General features: G+C 41.1%; 1 protein-coding gene across 2 annotated transcripts in view; it reads left to right on the forward strand.

The window, feature by feature from the left end:
• The window catches only part of Arpc2 (actin related protein 2/3 complex subunit 2), a 30894-nt gene that overhangs the window by 7394 nt on the left and 10847 nt on the right, over positions 1-12653 (forward strand). For both annotated transcript variants that reach the window (XM_028760554.1, XM_028760555.1), the window contains exons 3-7: positions 1311-1345; positions 3252-3364; positions 6415-6460; positions 11094-11280; positions 12239-12332. In XM_028760554.1, coding sequence (XP_028616387.1) covers positions 1311-1345; positions 3252-3364; positions 6415-6460; positions 11094-11280; positions 12239-12332 — 475 coding nt within the window. The remainder of the gene's footprint in view (positions 1-1310; positions 1346-3251; positions 3365-6414; positions 6461-11093; positions 11281-12238; positions 12333-12653) is intronic.

Raw genomic sequence — 12653 nt, forward strand, 5'->3', positions numbered from 1 at the left:
CAGCAGAGGTAGAACTCCTCTTGGTTCCTTTCATACTCAAGGGCTAGAGAGATGAGCTCAGCAGTTAAGAGCACTTGCTGCTCTTACAGAGGAAATGAGTGCAGTTCCCAGCACCTACATGGTTGCTCCCAACTGCTGTAACTCCAGTTCCAGGAGAGCTGATGGCCTCTTCACACATATGCTACGCATCCCTTCATGTATAAATAAAGTATATTTAAAAAGAAGATTCCTGCTTAAGAGGTCTCGAGCAATGGGGTAAAATGTGGAAATGTGTATATCTTGTCTGCTAAATGTGAAACAAACTAGGATCATTTGAATTAACTGCTAGCAAGCTGCTAGAGGCAGTAGAGTTTTCTGACATTGAAGAGTAGAGAAGGGTGTAACAGCTCTTCACTGGGATTTAATTGAGTACAACATGTAGTAGCTGCTACATATGAGAAGATGGTCTTCTAGGCCTGTTTTACTGTTTTGTCTGTAGTAGTTCTGCAAGATTGATGGTATCATTTATATGCTCCCATTTTATAAATGAGGAGATGAGGAAAGGGGGTAAGAAATGTTACTTACCCCAGAGCATAATAAGCCTGGTGAAAAAGATGGGAAAATAAGGATTTTGCCTGTGCTCGGTGATTTTTTTTTTCCCCCTCAGTGTTATGTTAGTTTGTGCTGCACTTCTGTGTAAGACCTGAGATATGACAAGAGGTAGAACCAGAGCAGGCTTGATGGAGAGTGGCAGGTGCTCTGATGGTGTAAGGAAGAAGAGGAGGTGTATACAAAGGCCTAGAAATGATCTGTGGGATCTAGTACAGAGCTAACTGTGCTATAGATGGCTTAAATCACCCTTTCACCGTAAACAAAGCAGAGTCATTCGCTCTACATGACCATTTTTCTGTCTGATATGTTACTTCCATAGGTGGTGTGCTGTGGGCCTGGGGAGCAGGGAGGCATCAGCACAAGCTACCTTTGTCCTTCGCCTCATCTTCCAGTTTTAGCCTGTTCAGGTCCATAAAAGAATGAATGTGTGTTTTCTTCATTTGTTAGTTAGCCCTTGCGTTTAAATAAGATGCTTCAGTTGCAGTAAAAATCAGGACCCTTTCAAATTCCCCCTGAAAGCAAGCAATAGTACAATTATTTTTCCCTATTTACATTAGATCTATTTATGTATATTTGTGATCAAGAACAACCTGAAAGAGTCAGCTCTCTCCTTTCACCTTATGGAACCTTGGGATGTTAAGACTAGCTGGCAAGTGTCCTCACCCTAAGCCATCTTATCCTAAAATTATCTTACTAAGGGTCTTTTTGTTGTTTTACAGAAACAAACCAGAAGCTGTAGAAGTAACATTTGCAGGTAAGTGTCTTTATCCCTTTTAAGAGAGAAATAAGATAAAAAGAAAAAATACTTTAGTGTGGGTGTTTTGTCTGTGCTCCTTGTATGTGCCTGATGCCTGAGGAGGCCAGAAGAAAGCATCAGATCTCCTGGAATTAGAGATACCAAATGGCTGTGAGCTGCCATATAGGTGCTTGGAATTAAACCTGGGTCCTCTGGAAAAGTACCCAGTTCTCTTAACCACTGACCTAGCTCTGTTTCCCTGAAAAGACTTTTGATTGTCAAGTCTTTCTTGAGGCCTTCGAGAATTAAATTTTATGTATTTATAACATTGCTAACTGACTTTGGAGTTCAGAAAACTATATAAAGCTATCTTACATATCTTAGTGAGTGGGGACACTTGGTGTCTTAGGAATTTGGTTTTTGTTTTGTACAAAGAACTGTCTATCTACTTTGGAAGTCTACAGAGTTATAACCTAGTAGGAGGCATCATCTAAGTTTGCCTAGCATTTAGGGGAGGCAAGGATGACGATGGTGGAGCTTGTCTGTCAAATCAGAGAAATGGTGTTTCTTTCTGTTCTCTGTTGGCCACGTATGGTGAGTGGTACAAGTCCTTTGTACCGGGACCCAGGAGGTTAGGTTGGTTTACATGGAGAGTTCTGGGCTAGATCCACATGGTGAAACTGTGTTTCATAAAACAAAAGGCCAGGCAGTGGTGGCGCATGCCTTTAATCCTAGCACTTGGGAGGCAGAAGCAATAGGATTTCTGAGTTTGAGGCCAGCCTGGTCTACAGAGTGAGTTCCAGAACAGCCAGGGCTACACAGAGAAACCCTGTCTCGAAAAAACCAAAACCAAAAAAAAAAAAGAATTGTCTAGTCAAGTGTATGCTTAGCAATTTTACAGCTTAGTGTCCAGAAAGGCAGGTGCTTGACTAGAGGATCTGAGAAGATTTGTAGCTCCTAAGGTGGGGGCCATCTTGTCGCCAGCAGTGCCCAGTCCACCTGGGTCCCGTGATTCCCATGCAAGTTCTCTGCATTCTGGACCCCCAGTACCTAGCTTTACTAATGCTACAGCTGAGCCCAGCTCACTTTGTAGTGCAGGAAGAAAGAGCTGGAAGAGAGGCCTAGAGATTAAAGGAGACTGAAAAGATAATCATCTGTCTTGTCTTGACCTTAGTTAGATCTTAATTCAAATATTTTTTTTATAAAGAATTATTTATTCGATGTATATGAGTACACTGTAGCTGTCTTCAGACACACCAGAAGAGGGCATCAGATACCATTACAGATGGTTGTGAACCACCATGATGTGGTTGCTGGGAATTGAACTCGGGACCTTTGGAAGAACAGTGGAATTTTTTGGTGTTTGTTTGTTTGAGATAATAGGTAATAGTTGAATAGCTTACCAAGTATTTAATATTAAAGTAGAATCTTTTGTTTGAATTTGAGCATGACTGATTGTGATTATGTTCATGTAATAATATATCTCCCAAAGATACATCTTGATGTATATGTCTATATGGATCAGATGGTCCGGGATTTGCTTTGTAATAAATTGAGGTGGGGCGAGTACATTCTGAAAGAAGCCCCGTGTGCTGATCAGCATTAATGCTGCATATGTGGATTTGTTTATAGCTTTCTTTCTCTTGGAAACATGTCAAAATGAAATCCTTTTTTTTTTTTTAACGTTACTTTAGTATAAACCATGGCTACACTAAAAATAGCTTTGTAGTTTTAAGAGAGACCAAAGAGGGGGCCATGGAGCAATCCCATAGCAGTTTTTCGGTTGGGTTCCTGTGAACTAAAAATAAACATCGTTTTCCTTGCATCTCTCTTATCAGAGGTCTCCTTGTGGCCAGCCCTCCGGCAGGTATGGGAGATTACCCCCATTTCCACAGTGAGCAGTCTTTTTTGCTTTTTTCCACAGATTTTGATGGCGTCCTTTATCATATTTCAAATCCTAATGGAGACAAAACAAAAGTGATGGTCAGTATTTCTTTGAAATTCTACAAGGAGCTTCAGGCACACGGAGCTGATGAGGTGAGTTAGGTTCCACATTGGTTTCCTTGGGACTCTTGTTTTTACTTTACCTTTTGTTGGCCCCTTGCCCTTCAATGAGGACTACATCACCCTTACAAACAGAGGCTGCTTTATACAGCTAACTGGGGGTTCCAAATTCCATTCCCCACAAAAATGTTATCCAGAGAAGATTTGGCTCTTGCTTGCTTGGTTTTATCTTGGAGCAATAATGATATTTCCTAAGCAAAGTTTAGAAGCTTTTTAAAAAAGGGCCAGCTCAGGTTGGATGGAAAGCCTCCAGTTCCTGATTGTCTTCATCTTCCAAGTGCTAGGATTATAAGCATGTACCACCATACCCAACTCGGAATTTTATTCTTTTCAAATTATTTAGGTTAGACAGATTTTACAAAATAATGAAAAAAAAACAGCTAGTTCTCCAGAAGTAACAGATTTTTTTCCTTAACCAGTACAAAAATAGTTATGGTAACAATAAAACAGGTTCTGTTCCATATTTAGAATCTTATCAAGGTGGCTTGGAATTTGTGGCGTATTCCACTTCATAATCTTGGTTTTCGTTCCAAAAGTGAAGCATAAGTAACTGTCTTGTAAATGTTTTTAAGTTAGTGTTCTTTAGAGGTGACCTTTCCACCTATCCTTCTTATAACTACCGTAGGGAAATGCAAAGGGCTGTCTAGGCCTTGTGCCTTGTGCCCTGGCTTTGCATAGCTAGAGCTGGAGGCTTGGTTCCTGTTGAACTACAGTTGCTCTGGGGCGAGCCATTTATGGAAGAAAGAAAATGCTGTTACACCAGTGTGTGCACACATTGTGGTTGGGTCTCAAAGCAGGAAGTATGACTCAGTTCCTGAATCAGTTTTAACGAACTAGGCTCTCCTTAGTCTACTACGTGAAGATGCAACCATTTCTCTTTCTGAAAGTGGTAGCTTTTGAACAGCTTCAGATTTCTGAAAGGCTGTGTATGAAGGAATATGATCTAGAGCTTTGTGAAGTTTGCTCTGAAATCAGACTTAGTGTTCTAAGATCTGTAGGGAGCTGAGCTCTTTTTTGTTCAGGTGCTTTTGATTTGCTGAAAGAAGAGAAGTAACAATTTGAGGTAATTTTATCAGAAGACAAGAAGCTGGTCTGCTGCAGCTTGTGACCCAACCTGACTTGGATTTATTAAGACTCATTCCATCCTGTGCTTGGCCTGCTAGTGGAACTCTGGAACACAGTGCAGTTTTCATAGCTCCCGCAGAGGCCAGAGAGCCCAAGTGGGTGGAGGAAGTAACATTCCCAGTGTGGGGGCAGAGTGAGCAGTAAGTGACTCCCTGGGTTGGTTAAACAGTGAGCAGCCTGTGATAACCACAGGAAGCTGGTTACTATTTCACAGACCTTTTTAAAAAGCAGAGCGTTCTGCGGTTCAGTAGGCAGATTTAATAGTTATCAGTAGGTAGATCACCTCCTCCTCTTCTCCGACTGTTAAAAAAGAGCCATGTAAAGGAGGATCAAGACTGGCAGTGTGCGTGAGCAGTGTGCTGTGGTGATGCACGGCCGTGAGCCCAGCGGTGGGAGCCAGTGTGGCTTACATAGAGAGGGTGGTCTCAGGAAAGGCTATGCCGGGGGCAGAGAAGGCCTTCAGTGGCTCAGTGGGTGAAAGCACTTGACATGTAAACCTGAGTTCAGTCCCCAGAATCATGGTAGAAGGAGAAAATTTAACTTACAGAAGTTGTCTTCTGACTTCTACACTTGGCACCAACAATCACACACAAGATAATAATCGTAAATAAAAAATTAAATATTTTAAAGAAGAAGGATCAAAGGAATTAAAAGTGGTATAAATACTTTATAGATATCTGATACTCCCTTTCCTCAAGTATCAATTGTGTAGGATTGTAGCTCAGAGGGAACATTGCCAATGTTCCTTTTATACCCCAGACTTTTAGGAGAAGTGGTGTGTGGAACACCTGAAGGGCAAAACTCCACTTGCCACCTACAAAGTCTGTGACCTTGAGCCCTTCTCCTAAGTTCCTCTTCTGTAAAAGTTCACTTTGTGGTATGATCACCGCCTAGCATTTGCACTGGCCATTGCCCGCTTTTCCCTCTAGGTAAACAAGTGTGATCATGAATTCACACTTTGGAATTCACACTGGTAACCAAATTCTGTAGATGAGGATTACGTATAGAAATATTAGGAAGTTATTCACTGAACTATTTGGAGGCCTTAAGACAATTCTAAAGAATATTTAAGAGTGAATTTTCTGAGTGGGCATAGCTCCATGGCAAAGAGTTTATTGAGCGTCTACAAGGCTCTGGGTTTGGTCTCTGGCATCACCAAGAAAAGGAATGGGTTGGGAGTGAAGGTCTTATTAACCGTTAATGGATTTTTTAGAGTTTTCAGATGGAACATAAAGCAGTTTTGTTTATTTTAATGCTGTCTAGAGACTATAAGATGATGCTGACTATTCAGATGGGAACATTCACACACCTTTAGACAGCTGTTGAATGTAAGGAGGCTTTTGTTTATGTTGAACTTCCAAAAGCTGGAACATAGTTAGACTGAGTGTTTTGTTTGAGGAAATTCCAGGTAGGTAGACACTTTTGTATAGAATGCTAGTATTACTAGCTCACTGAGATTCTGTTATCCATTGCCTTTGCATTAAAAGCCAGCTATGAGCTAAGTTATTTTATAGGCCACAACATTAACATACTGACTAGCAGAAGTCAGTGCCTGGAAATTGGTCTTTACCCCTTCATTCTCCTGTGTTTAGTTGATGTACTCTCTTGTCGTACCTGAACTTGCCTGCCTCTCCTGTATAGAGTACAGTGTAGAATCTGTAAAGAGAAAACAGGTCTTTGAAAGACAACCACTGAAGTATCCTTTGGATTATAATCCAGTTCCATAAGAAATCTGTTTTGTCACCTAGATGAATTCATTCTTTTCCCTCTAGTTTGCCACCCACCAATTAAAGATTAAGTAAATTAGTTTAGGAAGAGTTTGTCAAAAGTACTGTGTGTTTCATAAAATGAAATTACCACAAATTTTGGATTAACTTTTCTTTTCTCTCTCTCTCTAGTTATTAAAGAGAGTATACGGGAGTTTCTTGGTAAACCCAGAATCAGGTATGTAGTAATGCTAGCAGCTCTGAATGATAGCAAAGCACTGTGTCCTTTTTGTGTCCTGCCTTTTGTAGCTAGAGGATTTTGTTTAAATTTTCATTCTATAAAGTACATCTGCAGGAGCCCAGTTCTCGTGTCAGCTCCCCCTGTATAAGTAGCCATTAAAGGGTTCTACTTTTTTCAGTGTGACACACAGTGGGTTAAGAATTGGTAGGTGCTCCTTAGTCGTCAGGGAAATGCAAATCAAAACAACCCTGAGATTCCATCTCACACCAGTCAGAATGGCTAAGATTAAAAACTCAGGTGATGGTAGATGCTGGCGAGGGTGTGGAGAAAGAGGAACACTCCTCCATTGTTGGTGGGACTGCAAGATGGTGCAACCACTTTGGAAATCAGTCTGGCGGTTCCTCAGAAAATTGGACATAGCATTACCCGAGGATCCAGCTATACCACTCCTAGGCATATACCCAGAAGATGCTCGAACATATAACAAGGACATATGCTCAACTATGTTCATAGCAGCCTTATTTATAATAGCCAGGAGCTGGAAAGAACCCAGATGTCCTTCAACTGAGGAATGGATTCAAAAAATGTGGTATATTTACACAATGGAGTATTACTCAGCTATTAAAAACAATGAATTCGAGAGGTTCCTTGGTAAATGGATGGAACTAGAAATTATCATCCTGAGTGAGGTAAGCCAATCACAAAAGAAGACACATGGTATTCACTCACTGATTATTGGATATTAGCCTAGAACCTTGAAATGCCCAAGATGCAACTCACAGGCCACATGAAGCCCATAAAGAAGGAAGACCAAGTGAGGGTGATTCGGTCCTTCTTAGAAGGAGCAACAAAATACTCAAGGGAGCAAATATGGAGACAAAGTGAGGGACAGAAACTGAAGGAGGGGCTGTCTCAAGACCACCCCACCTGAGTATCTATCCCATGTGCAATCACCAAAGGTAGATGCTGATGTGGAAGACAGGAAGTGTATGCTGATAAGAGCCTGATATGGATATCTCCTCAGAGGCCTTCAAGAGTCAGACATATTCAGAGGCAGATGCTCACAACTAGCCATTGAACTGATCATGGGGTTCTCAATAGAGGAGTTAGAGTGAAGACTGAAGGAGCTGAAAGGGTTTGTGGCACCATGAGGAGAGCAACAATACCAACCAACCACAGCTCCCAGGGTCTAAACCACCAGCCTGGGAGCACTTAGAGGGGGATCCAGGGCTTCAGCTGAATATGTAAAAGTGGAGGGCCCTGCTGGGCATAGGTGGAAGAAGAGAACCTTGACCTCATGAAGGCTGGATGCCCCAGGGGGTGGGAATTTTGAGGGTGGGGAGGTGGGAGTGGGGGGGTGTAGATAGAGGTTACATCCACAGAGAAGAAGGAGGAGGGGCGAGGGGATTGGGGGTTCCGAGGGGGTGGTGGGGGATGGGGTAAGGGGACAACATAGGAAATGTAAATAAATCATCCAATAAAAAAAAAAAAAAGAAAAAAAAAAGAACACATTGATGTAAAATATTTTATATAACTTCATAAATAAAATTTAGAAAGAATAAATGCATAAAATAAAAAAAAAAAAAAAGAATTGGTAGGTGCACCGGGCAGTGGTGGTGTGCACCTTTAATCCCAGTACTTGGGAGGCAGAGGCAGGAGGATTTCTGAGTTCGAGGCCAGCCTTGTCTACAGAGTGAGTTCCAGGACAGCTAGAACTATACAGAGAAACCCTGTCTCGAAAAAACAAAACAAAACAAAAAAATAGAATTGGTTGATGGTTTATTAACACCCAAGAATGATTATTTAGATGCTTTAGCCAGAGGAGCCTCCTTTGTTGGAGTGAGTGCTCTTTGAACATAGTCATAAAATCTCTTGGCACTGGGAAGATAACTCATTTTGTAAAGCAGTTATCCCCAAAGCAGGAAGGCCTAAGTTTGAACAGCAGCACTTAATTAAGAAACAGTGCTCAGTTGCAATCCCAGTGCTGGAGAGATCACAAGTGTTGCAATAAATCTCCAACCTCAATAAGCCTGTGCAAAAACACACAACTCAGCTACAATATTTATAAGCTGCACACCTAGATTGGGCAGGTTTACCACTACACTACTCTATTCCCCAGCTATGAGATCTCTTGCTACTTTGTGGCTTCTCAGGCTATGTTGTTCTGTTCCATCCTCCTCCTGCCTCTTCTTCCTCTCTCCTTCCATCTCTTCCCCCACTCTCTAAAACCTCCAGCCCCACCATTTCTTTCCACTGCCCAATCACAGTCTTTAGCCTTTATTTGACTAGTTAAAATGGGAGAAGGTCTTCTGGGGCAGCCCCTCTAGAGGAAGCAGAATTAACATTAGAATATAAATACCAGGACGACCCACACCACGCACAAGAAATCCCAGAGCTTGCTTGTAGCCAGGCTAGCCTAACTGGCAACCCCTTGTTCTCATTGAACTTTTCAAAATACAAGATAAAGAGATGGAGAGATGTTCAGCACTTAAAGAGCGCTGATATCCAGAGGACCCAAGTTCAGTTCCTAGAACCCACATGGCATCTCACAGGCTTTTGAAACTTCAGATTAAAGCAAAAAAACAAAAAACAAAAAACAAAAAAAACCATGATTAGTTTTAAAATTTTGGTTTTAAAAAAAGAAAAGGTAAGATGGACAGCTCCTAAGGAAACACCCCAGGTCAAGCCCTAGTCTCCATCTATTCACAGGAATACACAAATAAGTGGCCTTGGGAAGAATGGACAAACATGGGTTCCCACTCAAACACCCTGATACATTAGTATAAATAGCCGTGTAAAAGTAGCGTTTACATTCACTAGCTTCTTTAGGCAGCTTTGGAAAGCACAACCAGTCACCAGATTAGTGGTTTTGTTGTTGTTTTGGTTTTTTGTTTTGTTTTGTTTTGTTTTTAAAAATAAAAAATATTGTAGCCAGGCAGTGGTGGCACAGAGCATGAGGGAGACTGGAGGTAGTAGGTGGATCTACTTGAGTTTGAGGCCAGCCCAGTCTAGAGAGCTGGTTCCAGGACAGCCAGGGCTACAATAAATAGAGACCCTATCTCAGCCCCACCCCCACTCCTACCCTCCCAAAACCAGGTGTGATTGTGTTTATGTATGTCTGGGGTGTGGCTCTGGAAGCCAAGGACGCTTACTGTCAGCTCCCTCCTTTTACCTGTACATGACACTCTGGCTGAGCTGAGGCGGTCCAGTGTTTATAGCAAGCACTTCAGCCTCAGCCAGCTCACTGACGCTTGGTCATTACTTTGCATCCTCAGTGTGTGCTGTTCCTGTCTGAAGTCCCAAATGCGGTCAGACATTGGTTATATGCTTTTTGGGTGGATTCTGAGCAAATCTTAACTCTTTGTTGTCTTGATTGTTAAGAGTTGTTGATACTAATGTAACAAAAATGGGCAAAGCATTACTTAGAGTGAAGATTTAAACAGTCTATACTCTCAGAAAGGTAGATGGGGAAGTAGGCCCAAGAAGTAACCTTATTAATAATAATATAAAAGCTGATTATTTGGAAATATGAGCTCAGTATGATTCCAGTACTATATTCCTATCATTTTTAAATGATTCCCAGCAGTTTAAAGGCATTCTTGAGAAAATAAGTCTAGACTTTGGAGTACCAGTATTGGTGGCTTGATTAGTCTTTTTCCTGGCATTCATGGGACAGGAGGAGGCAGGGTCACTTAGTGGTCGGTAAACATTCTCAGTCGCTGTTCTGCCCCATTTATTGATGACCTCATCCATAAATTCTGTGAATGTTTTAGATACAGTTTTGCTATGTAGCCCAGGCTGTCCTGGAACTCAAAAGATACCGACCTCAGTCTCTTGAGTGCTGACTGGCATTGCAGGTCTGCAACCACGTGCCTAACTTAAATACCCTACTTGTACATAGCCTGATACTCTTCCCTTCTCCCTACTACACTTTCCCCACAGATGAGGGCATTGTAGAGGTTGGACAGTTTTCCAAGGTCATACAGTGAGGCCAGAATTTGGACCCACTTCTGTTCAGTTCAAAACAGTAGCCTATGTTGTACTATATTTAACAAGTCCCTGCTTCTCTGAAGTACTTTTTTGTTCTAAATGAGGATAAGCTTATCTGCCCTTTTGAAGAAAGGCATGGGGGTTAAAGGAAATAGAATTCAGAAACACTGGAAATTTACATTTTCATATAGACACTACTGGGAAAGTACATATGTGATAAACAGATTTTCTACCCTGCCTCCTCTCACAGAGGATTTCCAGTGGTATGTGTGGGAGAAGGAGATCCTATTTTATTCCCAGAATGCTTCCACCTGCTGGCCATGCATATTAAACCACTGGAGAAAATACAGGCTTGTACAGCCTAGCTTCTTATAGTCAGTCCTTCACAACTGTCTCTAGGACCTTAAGGTTCTAATTAGAGTTGCAGATTGTTACTTCTTCCCATTAAATATTTGTAACTGCTCATCTTTGATACTGCTTGGAATTTATTAACTAGCTGTAAATATTTACATATTGTGGTATAAAGTACGTAGAGATGAGCAATTGCCTCTACACTATGTTTACTTGGGAGAGATGGGTTTGATTTGGTTTTTGTTGATTGGTTTTCATATAACTGATGAGTGTTTTTTCCTCCCACAAGGATACAATGTTTCTTTGCTATACGACCTGGAAAATCTGCCCGCATCCAAGGATTCTGTTGTGCATCAGGCTGGCATGTTAAAGCGAAACTGTTTTGCCTCTGTGTTTGAGAAATACTTCCAATTCCAAGAAGAGGGCAAAGAAGGAGAGAACAGAGCAGTTATCCATTATAGGGATGATGAGACCATGTAAGTATGAGTTTTTGTTCCTCAAGCCTGAGTGTGGCCATCTCACAAGGCACTTACTGAAAGAAATAAGAGTGTGATCAAACCTTAAACTCTGGTAGATGGATCCTGTTGAAATTCTTTCTTATAGAATTTCTTAATTTGGGATATAAATGATAAGGAAGAAAGTAGACCACTTCTAAGCGTCTAAAATTGACAATAGATGGAAAGAAAATTCTATGCTTTCCTTTAAGACACTAATTTTATGATTTTTTTTTGATGTGCTTATTTTTTAGGCTTACTTATTATTTTATATGTTTTGGTATTTTGTGGTTGTGGGCCACCTTGTAGGATGGGAATTAAACTCTTGTCCTCTGGAAGGGCAACCAGTGCTCTTAACCACTGAGCCATCTCCAGGCTCAAGGTATTTTTCTGAATTCTCTTATTGAAAAGAGTTTCCTTTGGGCTGAGGAGATAGTTTAGCACTTCAGAGTACTTACTGCTTGTCCAGAGAGTCCGAGTTCAGTTCTCAACTCACATGACAACTCACAACTGTCTGTAACTCCATTCTAGGGCATCAGGCACACATGTGCACAGGTATATGGACAGACAAAACACCCCACGCATATCAAATTAAATAAATACATAAAAATTTTTAAAGATGTCTCAGATAATCAGGCACCAGATGCAGCTCTTAAGTTATGGATTCTATCATATACAAAGAAATGTTTTTAATAAATGTCACTCTAAGAATCACTAATTAAAAATGCCTAATATGTACAAAATAGATAAATCTAGCTTTATTAATTTTATTTCCTTGGGAATGCGTTTATAGCCCTGCCTTTCTTGACTCCAAACACTATCTCTGGCTCACCTTTGTTTTATTGATTAGAGACTTTGGACTTCATCCTTCTACTTAGAGGTGAGGTTAGGAACAGTTCTTCTGATGCTTTACTTAATTCCTGAGTTTTGTGCCCCTCAGGTATGTGGAATCTAAAAAAGACAGAGTCACAGTAGTCTTCAGCACGGTTTTTAAGGATGACGACGATGTGGTCATCGGAAAGGTGTTCATGCAGGTATGGAGCAAAAATCTCGAGGGGAAATTGTGCTATAGGAAGTTAAATCTTTACATACATGTGTACATGGCCACCATATGGTCTGAACTTGAAGCTCAATGGTAGAACATTTATTTGCCTGATATGTACAAGGTCCCAGGTTTGGTCCCAGTGCCTGGGCAAATGGTAACAGGAGCAGAAGACCATACATATCTTATACTCTATAGACTAGAAAAGACAACAGTTCTGTTAGTGTTGAAACTTGAAGATGTAATGAGCAACCCTGTCTTAATTTGCTCCTTTGTTGCTATGATAAAACACTGTGCCAAAAACAACTTGGAA

This window comes from Grammomys surdaster, unplaced genomic scaffold (assembly GCF_004785775.1).
Source record: "Grammomys surdaster isolate TR1022 unplaced genomic scaffold, NIH_TR_1.0 126546, whole genome shotgun sequence".
Classification (NCBI taxonomy): domain Eukaryota; kingdom Metazoa; phylum Chordata; class Mammalia; order Rodentia; family Muridae; genus Grammomys; species Grammomys surdaster.